The sequence below is a fragment of the Tyto alba genome, unplaced genomic scaffold, assembly GCF_018691265.1.
Source record: "Tyto alba isolate M040663 unplaced genomic scaffold, T.alba_DEE_v4.0 Super-Scaffold_23, whole genome shotgun sequence".
Taxonomy (NCBI): Eukaryota; Metazoa; Chordata; class Aves; order Strigiformes; family Tytonidae; genus Tyto; species Tyto alba.
Genome location: NW_024881297.1, coordinates 16829207 through 16848921, shown reverse-complemented (window position 1 = coordinate 16848921; position 19715 = coordinate 16829207). Strand labels below are relative to the sequence as shown.

Here is a 19715-nt window from a genome sequence, read left to right as displayed (position 1 = left end):
TTTTTAATTAGTTCAGGCTTATTAACGGAAGGTCAGAAGGCGGCGGGGAGTTGAGGGAGACGTTGCCCACCACGGTGCTTAAACGACACGCGTTTCTGACGGTTATTGCTGCAGCCCGCCGCCGGTGCTAAAGGGTGCGCTCGCGCCGCCGCGCTCGAGCCCGGACGCTGTGAGGTCATAACGCACGGGGGTGCCCCGCCCCGCCCTTCGGCCGCGCGGCGCTGGCGGCCGCCGCTCGCGCACCCCCCGCTCCCCCCCCCCCCCCCTCCGCTCCGCCGGGCGGGGCGGCTGAGGCGCAGCGCGACCGGCAGCGCCTCCCCGCCCTACGGAGGCGGCGGCGCCGCTCGGCTCGGCTCGGCTCAGCTCAGGGTGGCTCCTCGCTCGCTTCTCCCCTTGTTGAGCGAAGGAGTTGCGCGGCGGGAGGCGCTGGCTGAGTGAGCGGCTGAGGGGAAGGAGGGAGCGAGCACCGGCTCGGCCGGGGAGGGGGAGGGGGGGGAGCTGCCAGGGGCTCTCCGGCGGGGTGGGGCGGCGCGGAGCGGAGGGGCGGAGGAGGAGGAGAAGGAGGCGGGCTCCCCCTCCGCCTCCCCGGCTTGGCTTCCCTGCGGCCGGCCCGGCTGGCGGCCCCTCGCGGCGGGCGGCCGGGCATGTCCGCGGCGCAGGTGGCGGCGGCGCCCGCCGAGCGGCGGGGCTGGAAGGCTGAGGGCGGCGGCCCGGCGGGCGACCGGCCCCGGCAGCCGGAGCCCGGCTCGCCCCGCGGGGAGGAGGCCGCGGAGGAGGGCGGCCGGCGGCGGGCGGCGGTGGAAGCCCCGCCGCCCAAGGAGAACCCGTGGACGAGGCGCAGACCCACGCGGGAGAGCCCCTCTCCACCCGCGGCCGACGGGCAGCTCCACCCGCAGGACCCAGGTGTGGGGCCGGGCCGGGGGTGGCGGGCCGGGCCGGGCCGGGCGCTGGCTGGCGTGCGGCGATAGCTTTTTGCTTGCGGGGTTTGTTTTGTGGTTTGAATTTTTTTTTTTTTTTTAAAAAAAAAAAAGAAACGTGCGTGTTTCTCCCCACTCCGCGGGCGGGCAGCGAGCCGCCGGAGCAGGGCCCGGGTGCGGAGCGGCCCCGCCGGGCGCTCGGGCTTTTGACATACATGGGCAGAGGAGGGAGGCGGGGGGGGGGGACGGGGGACGGGTCCGGCCGCCGCCTTCCCCTGACTGCGGGTCGGGGGGGGACACACGACACGCGAAAGGAGCGGCTCGGCGTGGGGAGGGGACCCAGGGGGACACAGCGTGAGGGAGGCGCTGAGCTGGCTGCAAGCTTCCGGGGGTTGCAGATGGGCACCCCCGGCGAGCCCCGCATGGCCCTGGGCTCTGGTGCTGGCGAAGAGGGCTGGTAAGCTGCTTGGCTCGCTTTCATTTTCTTTACCAATATTGCTAAATCCCGTTTGCTTTACCGCAGGTCCTTTTTGCCTAATTATATAGTAAGGCCCTCTGTACAATCCGTTACTTGGTTTTGCTTTCCAGAACACTCGGATTGCAGAGGCTTTAAATATTAACAAAAGTAGTTAGTTTGCTTGCTGTCGGGATTCCAACTGTTTGTGTGGAAAGAGATGTAGCGAGAGTAGCCGTGGTATAATTTTCTGGCCTTTGATCACTACATGTAAGATAACACTGCTTTATGGGCTCCATACCGACTATACAGGCAAATGGCTTTGTGAAGTTGGTTGCTGAAGACCTGATTTGAAATCGCCAGGCTTTATGCTTAGGCTAGCAAAGAGTTCCTAGAAGTTAGCAGCTTCTTGGAGTATTGTTCTTGGCTGGAAGTAAACCGCTGACATCAAAATACGTATTTCAACCTGTGTTTCCTGAGAATTTCAATCTAAGTACTTGTTCCTGAAGGCACCTGACAAACCTTTTTGTGATCTCACAGTCACTTTTATCCTTGAAATAAATGTGTACTTCCTTCATAAAGAGAAATATATAATTTATAGTTTCAAGTATACAGGTCACGCAAGCAGAGTAGTTTTCCAGACCACAAAATCTCTACTTAGCTGAAGATCAAACCTTTTGGCAACATATACAGTCATCTTTATCATCCTGACTGTTTTGTTTGTGTGTACTGACGCACTCATAAATACCTATTTATGCGTAGCTTCTACAATCTGGCTTGCTGGGCAGCAGCCTGTGGTCTTGTCCATGCATGAAAGAGAACTTGTCACTCATTTGCCTTGCTGTGGCAGTAATAATAATGGTACATCAGAAGCATTGGGAAAGCTTCTTTTGTTGCGTTAGCACCTTGTGCTTCACCTTCTGTACAGTTTACTTTTCCACTTAAGATAAAACAAACAAATAGTTGTTGAAGGAAGGAGGAGAAAGGAGGCAGTGAGTTCATACGCTGTGCACATTATATGCTTAATTTGATGATTTCAGAGAACTTAAAATTATTTTTCTCTGCATAAAAGTTGTGCTTACCATTTATCAAATTAATATTAAACTGAGTAGCTGCACTGGAACATCATTTTCAGTGGCAAGTGTACAGTGGAGCAAATATGGGAGTCGCTGTTGCTGGTAATTGCATCGGTGAGGAACGTGTACGAGGGTGTGTGGTTTGGTTTGGCCACCACTGACAGCACCATGAAGGTGCCACTGCTCTTTCCCTTGCAAAAGGCAAAGCATCTTATCTTTCCTGACTGTTGGAAGGAAGGAATTGCCATGTGCCTCCATCTGCAACGAGGGATGTATTTTGAAGTAACTAATTGCACGTTGGCAAAGCAGAATCAGTCACACAAGGCCCTTATGAATGTGGTAGTATGGAAATTCGTCATGTGAAATAATAAGTAGATGAGCAGAAATACTACTGGGATGGAATGTAAAACTATCCGTAAAGAGGATAATAAAACGTAAAAGAATCTCACATCAAAGTAGTGACTTAATCCTGTTTGACTTGTTGATCCTGGCTTAATTTGTTGAAAGTTTCCTGAGATGTGCACGTATGGTATGTTCAGTGATAGTTACGCACTTGAGAAAATTGATCCCAGTCTGTCATCTTTTGACTTTCAATTTAGCGTGGTATTAGTTTGTAGTAGAGGCAAACCTGGCTCTTGTTGCTGAAAGAAACTATTAACGTCACCGGCACGAGAAGGAAAAAAATAATGTAAAAGGCTTAAAATTCTTGGCAAAAGAGTTCAGTCAAAGTGTTGTTACTATGACCTATTATATTTTTGTCTCGGATGTGTTAATAGGTTTTAATGATGTTATAGTAAACCAAACACCCAATGTAAACATATTTGAATTTTTCATGGTATATTTGTTACCACAGTTCAGTGTTTCTGACTAAGCCTTTTATTAAACTTCTCTTTTAAACAGAATAAAAGTAGCTGTGTGATTCTGAAATTACATCCTAATCTGCATTTAACTCATAGAGAGAGACTGGTAGCAGTATAAAATTGCTAGTGAAATTAATAGGCTTCTGTCTAATCCTGGTGATTGTGAACACAGGGAGTTAGCTTTAGCATCGGCTGTCAAATGATGAAAGGTACTTCTGTGGTGTGTATTCCTCCCCTTGCCTTCCCTCATAGTGCCCAGCCAATATATTGCAGTAAGTCTTCAGTTCTTCAAGCTGAAGATCTGTGAATAAAAGGGAGGAACGGTTGCAAGGAAGAAGTCATATATAATCCTGTAGATAATTTTTTACAAGGTAATTTTTTTTTTAATTGAGCCAAGAAGATGTGTCTGTACGGAAGCTGAGGAACAACCCAGTGTTAGTTCTGTATTCTTTGTCTTTACTCTGAGACTTGTTTTTCCTCAGCTACCCCTCAGAGCTGGGCTGTCACAGAAGGGACTGGTTAACTTCCTCCATATAAATAATGTGCCCAGGATGCAGTTGTTGAAATAATTGTATTATATAAGTTCTCCCACCTCTTTGTTTGATGAAACCTAAACTGCTTCCCTTTCTGTAAGTTTGCAAAAGGGAATCTGAATGTCAAGTTCTCTAGTCTTCATGTGATTTGTATAGCTGATGTGGGTCTCTAACGATTCATGGTGGCCAATAGGTCGAGGGAGGGGATTCTCCCCCTCTACTCTGCACTTGTGAGACCCCCCCCTGCAGTGCTGTGTCCAGCAATGGGGCCCCCAGCGTAAGAAGGACATGGACCTGCTCAAGCGGGTCCAGAGGAGTCACGAAGATGCTCAGGGGTCTGGAGGACCTCCCTTGTGAGGTCAGGCTGAGGGAGTTGGGGTTGTTCAGCCTGGAGGAGACTCTGGGGAGACCTTGTAGCAGGCTTCCAGTGCTTCAGGGGGGCTACAGGAAAGCTGGGGAGGGACACTGTATCAGGGGGTGTAGGGATAGGGCAAAGGGTAATGGTTTTAAACTCAAAGAAGGTAGATTTAGATAAGATAAAAGGAAGAAATTCTTCACTGTGGGGGTGGTGAGGCACTGGCACAGGTTTCCCGGAGAAGCTGTGGCTGCCCCCTCCCTGGAAGGGTTCAAGGCCAGGTTGGACGGGGCTGGGAGCAGCCTGGGCTGGGGGAAGGGGGCCCTGCCCGGGGCAGGGGGGCTGGAACTAGGTGGTTCTTAAGGACCCTTCCAACCCAATCCGTTCTGTGATTAGATAATTATTCAAAAATTGTTCATGAAATTTATGAAAGTATTCAATGAAGCATAGTATCTGTGCTGTTTAAGTGGTTGAAATTGGTTTCCTTCCTAGTGTGATTGAATGATGTAGTTAATTAAGATAACCACACGCTTCATTCTTCTATATTGTGATCAGTTTGCCTTTCTTCATTGTGTTTATTTCTAGACATCAAAGAACGTCTTTTATCTGATTGATATTTTGGTAGTAGAACCAGTTCACTGTAGTGCTGTTGTATAAATTAATTTGCCTTAGTCTGTTAGCAAAACAAGTTGTAAGAGCACATTTTAGTAAAGTTATACTGTGTTACTAGGAATAGCAAGCTTTTGATTGGTAAATGATCTGATTATAATTTTTTTTTTGTGTATCTAAGGCAGATAATATTGTTAGTTCTTATGAATTCACCGAGTGGTTTAATAGCAGCTTTTAAAAATTACTGTAAGAATTATCAGAAGGTACAACATTCATTAACAATTATCTCAACCCAGAATGGATTAAAAACATCTTTACAAACCTGCTGTCTGTATTTTAGTTGTGTATAACAGCATATATAACTTTATATGGTAGGTTTTGGCGTTTTTTGGGGGATCTAAATCCATGCTCTAGATTGAAAATATAATATACTCCAAGGGATTGTTTTGTCATGTTTGCAAGACTTTCACATTTATCTATTAAAACAAGAGATTTAAGTATAGCTTACCTTGTTTAAAAATGCATTATACTGTGAAGTTTCAAACTGAGCACAGAAAGGAAAATGCTGTAAAAGTTCTACATACACGTTCCACTGAAGTTTTGAAGAATTGTTCTGTTGGGTGACTTCAATTGCCTCCTGAAGCACTTCTGGTATTTATGCAGTGTTGTTCCTTCACTGGGGAAGGACACGTGCAGTCCAAGTAAAACTAAAATTTGAATATTGCCTAGAAATCCTTATAGCATGAATCGCATTTGTATCAAAATTAGAACATGTTCCACCTTTTACTAACAGGCTTTGCTTTCCGAAGAAATTGGCAATATCATCCTTCCCCTTCCATCAGAAAAAAAATACTTGCTAAATACTTATTTGCAGAACTTCAAACCATCCATTCTGAAGTACTACTACTGGAAACGTAATTTCTCTTGTAATTAGCGGTACTTTGGTGATACACCTTTATGTACAAACTTTGCTTCTCTTATCTCTGCACACTGTCCAGTCTGCTTTTCCTTTCCTGTTGCTATTGTCCCAGAGGATTGCTGCTGTTTCAGTAGTTCCAATATTCATCTTTAATTTTTCAGAACTGTCCCCGCATGTGTCTTGACATACTGCACTTGGCATGTTTGAACATCCATGTCTTTTGGCAGAAAATACCTGTTGTTAGGATGTGTGGTGTATTAAGAGACTTGGAAGAACCATAATGAAAATCGCTTTGAAGGCTGATTTCAGTTTTCATGTGGATGGTATCTTTACTGGATCGAGTTCAGTGATTGAAAGATGATCACTGGCAATTAAACTTCCTCATCCTTGTTTTTTTTTTTTTTTTTCCTCCCTCCCACCTCCTCAAAACCCAGCAAGTAAAGTAATTGTAGGTAACTTGAATTCTTTTGTCAACACAGCATGCTGTTACTAAAGAGGGTACCTTGTAACCTGTGACAGAATACACCATTTTAATACAGTTAGGTTGGAATTAACAGTAAGTGAAGCAGTTTATTTGCAAGGGCTTGTTGGGTTCTGCTGGAGCGGTGTACTAAAGATGCCATTTTTGAGTATTCAGCACTGTTACGCAATGTTGAAACCAAACACCAAAGTAATGTTAAGCATAGAACTTTTATCTCAACATCCTCTAGATTAAGTTTTGCCTGAACAGTGTCTCTAGGCTCATTCATAACAACATGACAGATGTGACCTGGGTAAAACCTTTAAGTCATCTGATGTTTTGCTATTTTACTCTCCCACCTTCTTTTTGTTTGTTTGTTTGGTTGTTTTTTTCCCTTCCTCTTTATCTTCCCTTTCATGCTTCATGTTAAAATCCAACTCCCACATGATAAGCCTCAGAAAGCTGGTCAGGAAAGATCAATTAAATTTGGTTTTGAGCATGGCTCTTGGGAGGACGAGAAAAACTGTGGAGTTATTTTCGGGTAGGAAAGTATGCAGCGTGGTGAGATCTCAGGCATCGTCAACCAGGTGTGTGTTGCCTAATATTAATTTTCTTTTCATTTAGCGTGCAAATGCATCTTCCAAGTCTTGGATTAGTACATACAGATAAGATAGATTCCTTAAAACGAGTTGGGTCTCATTCTACTCAATTCAGATAGCCTCTCCTGCTGCCTGGAATAATATCCCATGACTAAGATAGTGCAGCAACATTGAGTCTTTTATTTTTGAATCCCTTGCTACGCCCTGGTGACACATGGAGTAGAAGTTCTGGCAGAGCAGTCCTTCAGCAGCAATTTAAGTAAAAGTGCTGTGAGATGGAAAAAGGGCTTCAGTAAGGTAATTGAACAGCTAGAGAGAGATGTGTGTTTACAGACTATTGGAGGACAAATGCTATGGCCAGTCAGTTTACCTTTGCAGATAATTAGCAGTTTTGTTGGAGAAAATTACAAATTTGTTTGCTACTCCACCTCTACAGCTGTTTGTCTTGTTTTATAAAGGGCAATTAGTTTACTATTGAATAACAAGTAAAAATTAGGATTACACAGTCACTGTGTGTTTCTGAAAGTTCCTGGTCTAAAGTTAATTGAGACTGAATAAACAAGAAATAGGCAGTTTTGGCAGGAGTGTGTGTGTGTGTGTTTTGTCTTTGTTTTAAAAAGCAGATCTGGAAGAGAGGATAAAAACGTGCTGGTAAATGGTGTGGTAAGGGGCAAAGGCCAATCAGGAGTCACTGAATTCACATGTCTTCTGTGATGTGCAAATGGTGTATAGCAGTATTAATATAATTTACAGTGGAATATGGAGTATACATTAGTTCAGGCTTCTAACGTTCACAGTATATTCCAGGAAGCAGACAGAGAGGGTTTTCAGAGTCACTGGGGCACGAGGGTGGGGTTCCCAGTGTGAAGCTGCGATAAGGAAGATTAGTCACTGGATGTGAAAAAGATAAGTGTTGAGAAGGTGATGTTATCCCTGCATGAAATAATAATCCACTAGTGATTTCCGTCATGTTCAGTGTTTCAAGCTTGTCTTGCAGTAAAGTACTGAATTAGAAGCTTCAAGGAAGGATTGTGACCACTTCTCTGTGGGAAAATACGCACTGGGAAAACAGAACCAGGGCTTAACAGAAGTTAAGAGGTAGTTTCCTCTGTCTCAGTTTCAATCTCCAAGAAAAATTGCCTGATACTAGAGGTTTGTTTTTTTTTCCCTGAATTCCCAATGCAAAAAGTGGAACACAATTAAGATAGGTATGGAAATATTGCACAAAATGAGAAAACCAGATTAATATACAGAAGGGTAATTGAACATGTATTAAAAGATGTAATAAGTTTAAAGATACTTTTTTTTTTTCAGTGTAGGTTATTGATCCTAGATTGCTAGGCCCAAAAATGTGGCTGTATATTATCAGAGTTATTTCCAAGCATTATATTAATTTCTGGGAGATATTAACTAGTAGAAGTATAATAGGCTCTTGCTCAGGACATCAGATGGGATCATTATTATAAAGTTTTAGGTCTTGACTCAGGATGATTCTGAAAACATGTGAGTGTCAACTTTGTTGCAGATGCTCTTATTTATCGTAAACCTATCCATTGTGGAATTTGAGCATTAGAATTTATTAGTTTTAATGTAGTTTTTAAAGTAATTTTCTCTTCTTTCCTTATTTTTTTTTTTATTCTTCATTGCTTTGGCTTGATTATGAACAACATGGCTAAATTTTATTTAGCACTTGAATATTTGCTTATAAAAGGAAATTACTTAGGAATTTGTGAATATGTAATTGTATCTATGTTTTTTTCATGCTTGCATAATGATAGATTTCGTAAATTAATTCTGTCTTAAAAATATAGCTTCTCATAGGATAACTTTCAAAATGTGTTTCAGGCGCTCATTTTCTTTGCTGCTGCTTAGGTTAAAATACCAGCGTTTTGAGATAGTCTTGACCTTGCAGCTGAGTGAATGCTTAAATGCTGTGATACTCAGTATCCAGTACACCTAGTTTTCAAGATAATTTACGTTCATTATGAATGGGAGTTTTTCAGTCTCATGTAGTATTAGTTACTTTATGGAAATATTCATTGACTCCAATACCAAGGCCTCAAAAAAACTTTGATGTATCATGATAGATAGTTAAACAGAGTTATTAAAGTATACCTTCCTTATTCTTTTAAGGTGCAGTCTAATTCTTCACTTTAAAATATTTTTCTTCCTTTTCAGAACTAGAAAATTCTACTAAAATTATAAAAGCGGCAAAACCCAGGACAAGGAAATGCAGCAAGGTTTGTATTTGCCATAAGGACATTTAACTATGAGTTACTCATTGTGTTAAGAAGTCCCAGTTATTTAACCTGTTAACCTAAACTGTCATTTAGCTGAGCTGATAATATGTTAGGAAAATGAAATCATTTCCAAGGAGTATTTTTGGCTGTAAATATTCAATATGGTAAATAGCTGCTGATATTACTAAAATAAAAAGATAGCAAGGCATTTTGAAGTTACAACCAGAAGTGTTATGTTCTGCATTGGTAATGGTTAATTTTGAAGACAGAGAAAAGTGAAAAAGGAAGGGAAATTTAAAATTAAAAGGGATGCTAAAGTGTTGTATGTATGAGGGATAAGGAAAGGCACTTTTGTTTGAAAAAGCAATGGGATTATATAAAAATGTGAAGGGGCTGTAAAGAAACGATCGCTTGAGCTCAAGTGATGCTAGATTGGTTTTGGAAATCTTTTTTTTTTTTTTTTTTTTTTTTGCGTATTTTGTGATGTGTGTGCTTTATGTGCTGTTATAAAATGATAATTATGACAACAGGAGACACAGAATCCTTTTGTTGAAAAATTTTGTACAGCCACCCCTTTTTAGGTTATATAATACCTGTGTTCAAAGCTCTTCCAAAAGCACTTTGAAGCAGTACATACCTTTACATCACATAGGAAACTATGTGTAAGACAACATTTAATCTGGCAATTGTTTTATGTGCGTTTAAAAGTTGTAAGCCCTCTTAGTTTGTTTTATAAAAGAATGTAGAAAATTTTGCTTGCTTGCTATCTTTGTTTGGCTGTGTCAACTTTAAAAATATTCTTTGAGAAGGCACTCTTTAAACAGTTATACTAATTACAAGCTAAGGTGTACTGGACCTTGATTTGAGTGTAGCTGCAATGAATGGTTTCTGCAATTGATCATACTCTGTTTTCAAAAGTTGTGTGTTTGTTCTCCATTGTACTCAGTTTTTAAAAATTGTTACTTCTAACAGTTCTGCTCAAAGGAGTGGTCTGGCCATCTGAGTCATGGCTGACAACTTCCATGTATTAAAAAGGACTAATCTAGGAAGTAGTATAAACTGTTTGTCATCTTTGCAGGCTGGTGATTTTGGTGATATAGCAAACTGGCCAACACCAAGTGAAATAGCAAACAATGAAGTAAGTATCCTTTGTTATCTTCAGTATTATTTTTTTAAAAACATTAGTGACTTCTCTGCTTAATACTGTTGCCCTCAGAATGTGCTTTGGGTGTTGCAGGGTTTCAGTAGAAATTTTGTCAGTAATTCAGGATACTGCTCTGTGCTTAACTGTCTGCACTGGTACCAGGATTTCTGAACCCTTTGCAAGACCACACATATACATTCCATTTATTGTTAGTGGTGTGCCGTGGACATGTAGGTAAAAATGTGCCATATTTACTCCACAATTTTCAAACTTGTATCTCCCTTTTCTACTTGTTGGGAAGTTTATGTACAGATGAGAAGGCCTTCGGGGTTGTGAACATGCTGCCCTCCCTTGTGGCTCAGGACACTTTGTGCATGTTGCCTCAGGACAATTTGTTTATCCTTGCCCTATTCCTCTGATACATTTTCCCCTTTAGTTAACATCTGTTCCATCAAATTATCTTCGTTTCACTGTATCTCAAGTGATAAGTGCATAACATATCTTAGACCTCTTTTATGCTATTTAAACAAGAACAGAGTGGAGATTACGGCAAACTGTCAGGTGCCATTTCACTTTGCTTTAGTTCTGCAGCACCCCTGTGATGCTTTTACTGTTCGCTTGGTGAGGGAAACCAGAAGATACGGGTTCAACAAAGTGCACTGTATAATTGAAAGTGTCCAAATGAAAACTGAAATGGAGTGTGTTAAGGTAGTTTGGCATGAATCATTTGTCCTGCGGGCTCAGTTTCTAACACCCTCCCTTCTCCCTCAACTGGTTGTCATAACTTCGTTTGTCAGCAACAGAACATTTTCATGTGTCTAACCAGGCTTTTAGTGTTGCAGGTCAAAATTATAGGTGTCTCTAGGTTTGACACAACATTATGTTTACTGCTAGGTAGAATTTGCCTCCTCAGTAGCTTGTTCTACAGGATCTCAAAGAAAATCTTTAAGACTGCTAGAAGAATCTTTACTTTATTGGAATATAATTATTCAGGTTTTAATGCTCGTTAAGTTGCTCACATGCTAGTTAGAATACTTGAATGTGTGCACACATTCTGTCATGGTTTATACAAGATCCTTGATTTGACTTTTTTTTTTTTTTAAAGTATAAGTTTCTCCATCAGTATTCGTGTCAGTTGCTGAGGTGTGAATGGAAGAGACTACCACTTCAGAAGACAGTGGTGATATATTTAACGATATCATGAAGGATGCATGACTTGCATCTGAAATGTTAATTAATCTGGTGGCATTAGAGGTGTATAACTCTTAGCTGTGCATCAAGCTGCTTCCTTAGTTACTCATCAGATTAGAAATCATTTCATCTGTGTTTTTTATACTGCAGATGCACAGCTGCTTCATTTGCTACAGTCTAATAACTCAAAAATGCTGCTCTTGAAGATTGTGTAGTCAGTTCCACTATGCAATACCTTTTGTTTATAACTTTTCAGAGACTACTGTTTTAACATGTCAGAGTGCAGAGAAACTTGTAACTGTGTCCAAAAAATAATATTTTCTATCATGTTCTAATGCTTAAAAAAGCAGAGGGTCTGCTGAGCTTAGATATGGGAGGTTGAATAGCATTGAAAAGATTAAATTTAATATCCTTTAATAATACTTGCAAATACTACTGTTGATTTGTGACGAAGTCTAGAATATGTTTATTTTAGCATCTTTTTTTTTGTTGTTTTTTAATACTGATTTTGGTGACTTAAGAAAATGTGCACCTGTTTCTTTTACATTCTTTTTAGTACTGCAGGTCTTCATCTGCTTGGTTACTATGTCAAATTTTTATATGATTAATGATATCTGTACCTTACTAAACAGAGTGGCTGAGGGATACATATACAGTGTTTCATAAGAAGATACACATTAGGTGTTTTCTATCTGAAATAGTCTGCTTCAACAGCATTTTTTAAAAGACTGCTGTTTTACCAGATGGTATAGATTGTTATTGTGTAGATGTTAATTAACCTTTTTCTGACTTAAGTATGTGAGAATTTTAGTACACAAATTCATGTAGTGTCTGTTAAACCAAATAACATTCAGTTTGTATTTAATCTCAATTGATTTGTCTAAGGGGAGGCTTTGTGTTTAAACTAATCTTGGCATAGTACTGCAGTACCTACTGTATGTACTCAAGCAGGTTCAAAGCCATCTCCCCAGCATAGTATTCTTTCTGTTTGGCAGAAATGTCTGAGAAGCTTAATTTTGCAGGTAGATACTATATCCAATCATAGAACAGTTTGGGTTGGAAGGGACCTTAAAGACCATCAAGTTCCAGCCCCCCTGCCACAGGCAGGGACACCTTCCACCAGCCCAGGTTTCTCCAAGCCCCGTCCACCCTGGCCTTGAACCCTTCCAGGGAGGGGGCAGCCACAGCTGCTCTGGGCAACCTGGGCCAGGGCCTCACCGCCCCCCCAGTGAAGAATTTCTTCTTTTTTTTCTAAAATAAATCTGCCCTCTTTCAGTTTAAAACCATTACCGTTTGTCCTATCCCTACACCCCCTGATAAAGAGTCCCTCCCCAGCTTTCCTGTAGCCCCCCTGAAGCACTGGAAGGCTGCTCTAAGGTCTCCCTGGAGTCTCCTCTTCTCCAGGCTGAACAATCCCAACTCCCTCAGCCTGTCCTCACAGGGGAGGTTCTGCAGCTGCCTGAGCATCTTTGTGGCCTCCTCTGGACCAGCTCAAGCTGGTCCATGTCCTTCTGATGTCTGGGTCCCCAGAGCTGGAGACATCACTGCAGGGGGGGGTCTCACAAGAGCGGAGATGAAGGGGGAGAATCGCCTCCCTTGACTTGCTGGCCAGGACACAGTTGGCTTTCTGGGCTGCGAGCACACATTGTTGGGTCATAGTCAGCTTTTCACCCATCAGTACCACCAAAACCTTTTCCACAGAGCTGCTCTCAATCCCTTCATCCTGCAGTCTGTGTCAATACCAGGAAAAAATGAAACTTTCAACTATTTGGTAAAATGCTGTTCATTTTGCCTTCTCTGAAACCTGTTATTCTGTGGGATTTCCAAGAAATTATGTTCTGTAGAATGCTGGCACTACTCAAAGGCACACAGTTCCCAGTAAATGCCATATTCTGATGTGGGGAAAAAATAAATCTCTAATCATACATCTCCACATCCTCTGAACCTCGATTCATGTTCTGATTTAGTGGAACAGAATTGTCAGGGTTAAGACCTAGGGCTCCTTATGGTTTACATGAACATTCGTCATGCTGTTGAGATTGTACAGCATCATGGGAATTTCTGATTTACCATTCAGTATTCTGTAAGCACAGCTTTTTAAAGATAACCGGTCTGAGCAGTAGGTACAAATGAATAATATTCCTTTCTTTCCTATCAAATAAATTTAGATTTTGAGGTATTGAAATGTGGCGGTTGTACACTCCACAACTCTACTTCTTCAGTTACAAACCAACCAAACAAAAACTTTCAGTCTAAAAATTCTTTTTACACTTTTGCCAATTTAGCAGAAAATAGAGCTATTAAAAATGAGAATTTTTCAAAACAGCACAGTTCTTAAAACTTATCCTACTGAAGAAGTTGAGAACAGGTAAGAATAAAGGAATTTTAACAGATAAAAGAAATTTATACCTTTTGTTACCAGCAGCTGTACTGTCAGAAATAATTACTGGTATCTCTTACAGTGTAAGACACTAAGTCACAGTAAGAAGCCAACAAATAAAAGAGAAAAGGAGGAGAAATCTGATCAAAAAAGCAATAATGGAATCAGAGACAACCTGGAGGCAAAGCCAGATGGTCCAGGAGATAATATTAGCGAAGATGAAGCTCAGAGTAATAACCAAAGGAAAAAAGGTCAGTCTGGGCACTATGCATAATGCAGTAAGTCACCATTGATACAGTTACATTAACTCCAGTTGAATGACTTGATGAAACATTTTATATTTCGCATTTTCTAGGTGATACAGGATATATTGCTTTCTGCTAGGAAGCTTAAAACAGGCTTCCTTTTCTCCATTTTGGTGTGTTCAGTCAGATAGGGATTCTGGGGAAAAAGCAGCTTGTGTTCTACTGATGGTCTGTGGAGCTCTGACAGTTTCTGGAAAATTTTAGCATGGTTGTACAAACCATTACTGTCTCTCGTCTTTATTTCACTAACTAGATAGCACTATGTTAATTTAACTTCATATATATTTGTGTGTTACTATATATACTAACATTTTAATTTTCATGTTTTAACTTTAGCTTACACTTTGAAGTGATTGCTTGAAAACCAAATCAGGTTATTAATTTCCTTTTGATCCAATCTGTTACATTGAAAATAAGAAGCAAACATTTATCTCATTTGGTCATTAGACTTGAGTAGGCTGGAGAAACAGCTCAGAGAGTTTTAAGATACTGCTGCCGTCAGCTGTTTTTTTCTTACTTCCCTGCTGATATTTTTTCAGATCCTCAAGACCTTTGTTGTTTAGATTTGTTAATCTTCCTATGTATATATTTAAAACCAAATTCTTTATTGCTTTACGTTTTTTTAGTCTAAGTGGAAATTTAAAGCAAAGCATTCCACAGATACAGTCTGTTCCACACAGCCCCTCCCCCAGTGTGGATAACGCATTCTGTGTATTTCCCTATTTCTTGGCTACAAATGTATAAAGCCCTCAATACCAATCAAGTATAGAACAGCAAATATTATCATTAAATAAATGGTTAGTGGATATTTTAGGCCAGCCTACAACATTCAGCTTTGCTAATAATTTTTGATGCACATGAATTAACTTAATCTGAACATCTCAAGGTAAAAGTACAATACCACAGCTAAATTCTCAGGAAAGTTTTATGGGTTTTGGTTGAAATCTTTCTTTTAGAGATTAACTCAGTATGTTATTTTATACCTTTAAGTTTCATATGCAGGTTGTGAAATTACATAGTAATGAACTTACTGTATTTATTTAACACTTATGTAGCTATAAATTCTTGGTAACGGAGCTTACATCTAAAAGTTCATTAAATAAGTAAGCTCACCTGCATTTCATATACTTAAAGCTTAGGTAAGGCTGCCTTTCAGTTTGAGAAATTCCTGTTTGCTGCATTTATTATTGTTTAGTCATTCATTATATCTTAAAATTTCAGTGTTAAGTTTCTCCCAGTTTTTAAACTTTGAAATTAACTGTTACTAGTACTACAAGAAGAATTCTATAGAATCTTTTCAGGAGCTGAAACCTCAAGTAGTACTATAATTAAGAGTAATATATTAACTTTTCAAGGTAACAAGCAGAAATGGGTGCCACTTCACTTGGATGATGTAAGGTCAGACAGTCAAGAAAGACCAGGCTCTCGGACTAGCTCAAGATTTCTGCTGGAAACAAACAAGTTAATACCTCATAACAACAGACGGAATGAGACAAGAAGTAAGTAGTTCTCGATCTCTGGGACTTTATATCTGTGGCAAATAAAGTATAATACCATGTGAATAGGCATTAGATTGGCAGTTTTTATTGAGGCTTGACTTTGTCTATATTAAGTAAACCTCAGTGCCAATATTTGCCAGTAACAATCAAAAATAAATAAATTGTGCTGCAGTTTAACACATTTTAAATTGGAAAGTTTTGTTTAAAAGCTTTTTTTTTTTTTTTTTCTGAACCTCTTCACAAATTGATCAGAGCTGTAATGAACTGAGTTTGGAAATGGTCTATCTTTACAGTGTATGCTGGTGCTCTGAATCAGAGCAGCATATATTTTTCTCTTCACGGCTGTGAGTGCTGGGTCACAGCTTTACAGTGCAGAAAGTTCAGAAATAGTCTCATAAGGCATCTGCTCTGTCCTGTTCTACTGCTATTCCTCTGGCTTGTTGCAACCAGAGCAGTTGCTTGTGGACCTACACTTTGAACTCTGTTTTGGCAATTCTACTGATGTTGTTTTTTCCTTTAAGTTGGACCAATTCCCTCAGTTCCCTGACCTATTTCTCAGCATGGCCATGCAAAAAGTTGTACTAGCACAACAGAGGAAGAAATGCATCATGGCTGGTACTGCTTTTGGTCCTCAGGTGTTCTGAATACAGCTTGTCAGATGGCAGCAATCTTAGGCTGAGTGTAGCTCTTTGGTTTATGTATTTGCATTTAAGTTTTAAAATCACAATATACATTAACAATGTAAATGTTTGCTCATTATATTAAGTGCTGGATGCTACTGAGATGGAATTTGTTTATGAAGTCATTTTAGGAACATGGATATAAGGGTTTGATCTGTATGTCTGAGAGATGGACAGGGGCAGAGGGAGGATTTTTACTAGTGTATCATTTTCCTCAGCAATTATTCCTCAGGATGGTCAAATGACCAGAAACTTGTAGCATGAACTCTACCTGAAGGCTGTTAAATTTAGTTAAATTTTTTTAAATTTATCAGCTCTCAATTTGATCAAGTAGGGGCTGTATCTCCAGGCATTCCTTTGACAGAGAGGTCCCCTGGAATCTGGAAGACTATTCAATTAGGACTTAAATTTTAAGCAAGAAAGATGAAAGTCTCTGAGAGTATTAGGAAGAGAGAAAGAAATGGTGTGAGAGAGGGCTTCCTTTTCTCTCATGAGTAAAGTGAGAATTACACCTGTCCTTAAATTTTGTGGTGAGTGGAGCCAAGGTCCCTGGGGTCTGGTTTGGACCTGCTTGCTTTCCTTTCTTCTTCTGCTTCTCTCTTGCTCTCTTTTGCTATGTGCAGCCCATGTATTTATATGGAAACCTTAGTTATCTTAGATTTGCATGTGTTGTCAAAAACAGGTCCTTAACTTAAGCTCAGTTTAGGGCATGACCAACAGAGAATAAAAGGTTGTTGTTAAATGGGCAGAGTCGGGGAGTGGTAGACTGCTGCTTCTGGGAGCAAAGGGGAGGCTCCAGAGAGCCATTGCTATGGAAATCCCACCCGAAGCAGGAGCATCAAGAGCTAGTAGCTCTTCCTAGCACTCTGTCTAGGTACTGGGAGTTGCTGACAGGAAGAGACTGTATTATCATGCCCGGAAGGAGAATTGCATGGTCATCCCTTCCCATCCCAAGGCAGTTGTAGGTATTGTGATCCCTGAGCTGGCACCAGAGTGTCTAAGTGTTTCAGAAGCATTTGAGATGGACTGCCAGTCAAGCCCATTTACTCTTACTTATTGCTGACAGCTTCTGCCTGACTCACCCTTAGGCCTGCCTGGGCAAACCTCACCATTTCACCCTTGCAGCTTCAGCTCTGACCTGCTTCAGCCAGCGGGACTGAACTAGTGGATTGCCTGGGTGGAAGCCAAGAACGCTGTTATGAGGGACTTTTTGGCACTGTGATATTTAATTATGATTGCAAGTATTATGCTTTTTTCTCTTACAGATTGGCGTCGTGATAAAGAAAAGAGGGATGATCCTGATGAAGTGTGCAGCGTGAGAAGTGAGGGTGGCGGTGTTCGAGGATTCTCCAGAGGGCGAGGAAGAGGTAGAGGCAGAGGAAGAGGACGAGGCAGAGGAAACCCTAGAAGTATGCAAAGTAGTAGATGCTTAGCAAAACTTTTAAAACTGTGGTTATGATATTACTGTTTGTACCTGAAGTAAGAGTTGTCTCAAAAACCATATCCTGTAACTTAATATAATTAAGTAGCTTGAGCCTTTTTAAAGTCAGATGCTGAAAACCAACACAAAAATATCAGTGTGTTTCATGCCTTAAAATATTTATCTGCTGGACTTAATATTTTTTGTCACCTTTCTTTTATGTTCTCCTTTATTTTGAAGTGAACTTTGAATATTCAGTTGGTTATCAAGAACTGTATGGTGAAGGAACTGACCAACTATTTCAACCTGAGCTTAATGCTAGTGTGATGTATTACTATGGTGATGGAACAGGTGTGCAGATGTATTCTGTGGATGAAGCACTTCTTAAAGAATATATAAAACATCAAATGTAAGTAGATTGTTTAACGTACAACCGTTTTCAGAGATCTAGTTCAGATAAAATAATTAATTTCAAACAGTGTTTAATCCTTACTATCCATATAAAGATGGAGATGAAGGCATTTCAATTTAACTCTTTGATTTGACCGTTACCAGTGTCAGTTTGAATTTATTCACTCGCGGGGTGGAAAAACTTGAGTGATGGGGAGGAATTTTAAGGAAGCTGTTCTGCATCTTGTGCTGTAGTCTGGCTCTAACTTGTATACCTGCTTTATTTATGGTACATAGCCCTCTTTTTATGTTGTCATGTAATTGAGATATGGATGTCTCTGAGCTTGTGCTTTTGAGTACTGTTGGTCTGTTTGCCTATAAAGCTCTTCCTGGGTGATGTAGATAGACATTTCCCTTATTTGCTCTCAATATCACTTTTGAGAAGTCTTGTTAGTTTTGTGTTTTCAGAGTGTTTCACCTGAAACATTTAACTGAAAAAGAGTAGTTTTGCAATGATACTTGATTTTTCAATAATCTGAAATGTTTACTTTCTCGTGTACACCATTAGGCAATGAGAAACCATCTGGAAGACTGATTATCACCAGGAGACAAGTCAAAAAGGGCCTGGAAACCACTAGTTCATTTTAAAGAGACAGTTTCCACCACTGGCAGATATTTCATCTTCTGTGCTTGCAACGGCATTTCTCTGCGATGCCTTTGTGGTGGTTTTTGATTGCCCTTGTATTCCATAAAGCAACTTGCTTATTTTATTCTTGCTTCTTTTGTTACAGTTGACGCAAAAAGGAAGAAAAAAGCCTCTTTAAGGGCAGAAAGTATCTGGCATGTGGCTATCAACTTCAAAACTTCTATTGCAGTCTTTTTTGTTACTCTTGCTGCCAGGCCCCTATGAGACCTGACAGTGGACATGTTACCCCCATGTCAGGATAATCGGCCTGCACTGTCCTCAGACAAGTGAGGGAGGAGCACAGACACTCCACTGTTGGCCAGATTTCTGGGCATGCAGTGTAGAATCCAGACCTTCTAAGGTAGGACATGATGATGTCCCCCTCTGCTGAGAAAAATGTCAGTTACAGCATTGGTCACATCTGACTTCTGATTATATTTGTATTTTATTTTAGCAACAAGAGGTTGGCAGGTGTCAATAGAAGACTTGGCATGGCTGGCTAACCAGAGCCATTGGTTACTTCTCTGATATAAACTCCAAAGGCAGTTTGATTATGGAGTTTGCTTTCCATGAGAGAGGGGGAGAATCTTGAGCAGGTTTAGACCAGAACTTCATTGTTTTTATGCTCCTTAACAAAAAAAAAAAAAGTGGCTTTGTTATCTATTCACTTCTCTTATCACATTAAAAACTATGGGAAACAGACTTTATTAATCAATTACCTGTTACTAGTTTCTAAATGGGATGGTTTTGTCTGCTTTTAATATTTTATAACTAAATTATGAAAGTGACTATGCCAAAGAAGGAAGTATATACAGAATAAAGCTACACTGAACTGTTAGGTCTCAGAGTTCCTTATGGAGTCCAAGATAAATCAGGACATATTGGAGAAGTGAGACTGATTTGAATCCTAGTGAATTGATAAATTTTAAAACAGTTTACCTGCTTAATAGGGAAAAATCTTAAGAGACTGTGTCCAACTGAGTTGATACATAATTACAG

General features: G+C 40.6%; 1 protein-coding gene across 4 annotated transcripts in view; it reads left to right on the top strand.

Annotated features, from left to right (window-relative positions):
- The first annotated feature begins 607 nt into the window (after positions 1-607).
- The window catches only part of LARP1B (La ribonucleoprotein 1B), a 31732-nt gene continuing 12624 nt past the window's right edge, over positions 608-19715 (top strand). For 2 of the 4 annotated variants that reach the window (XM_042797053.1, XM_042797052.1), the window contains exons 1-7: positions 610-903; positions 8961-9022; positions 10101-10160; positions 13820-13988; positions 15398-15541; positions 17487-17630; positions 17882-18050. In XM_042797053.1, coding sequence (XP_042652987.1) covers positions 645-903; positions 8961-9022; positions 10101-10160; positions 13820-13988; positions 15398-15541; positions 17487-17630; positions 17882-18050 — 1007 coding nt within the window. In that variant the 5' untranslated portion in view covers positions 610-644. Of the gene's footprint in view, positions 904-8960; positions 9023-10100; positions 10161-13819; positions 13989-15397; positions 15542-17486; positions 17631-17881; positions 18051-18824; positions 19078-19715 lie in introns of those variants that run through there. The other 2 variants (XM_042797054.1, XM_032997681.2) reach the window with 2 other exon arrangements.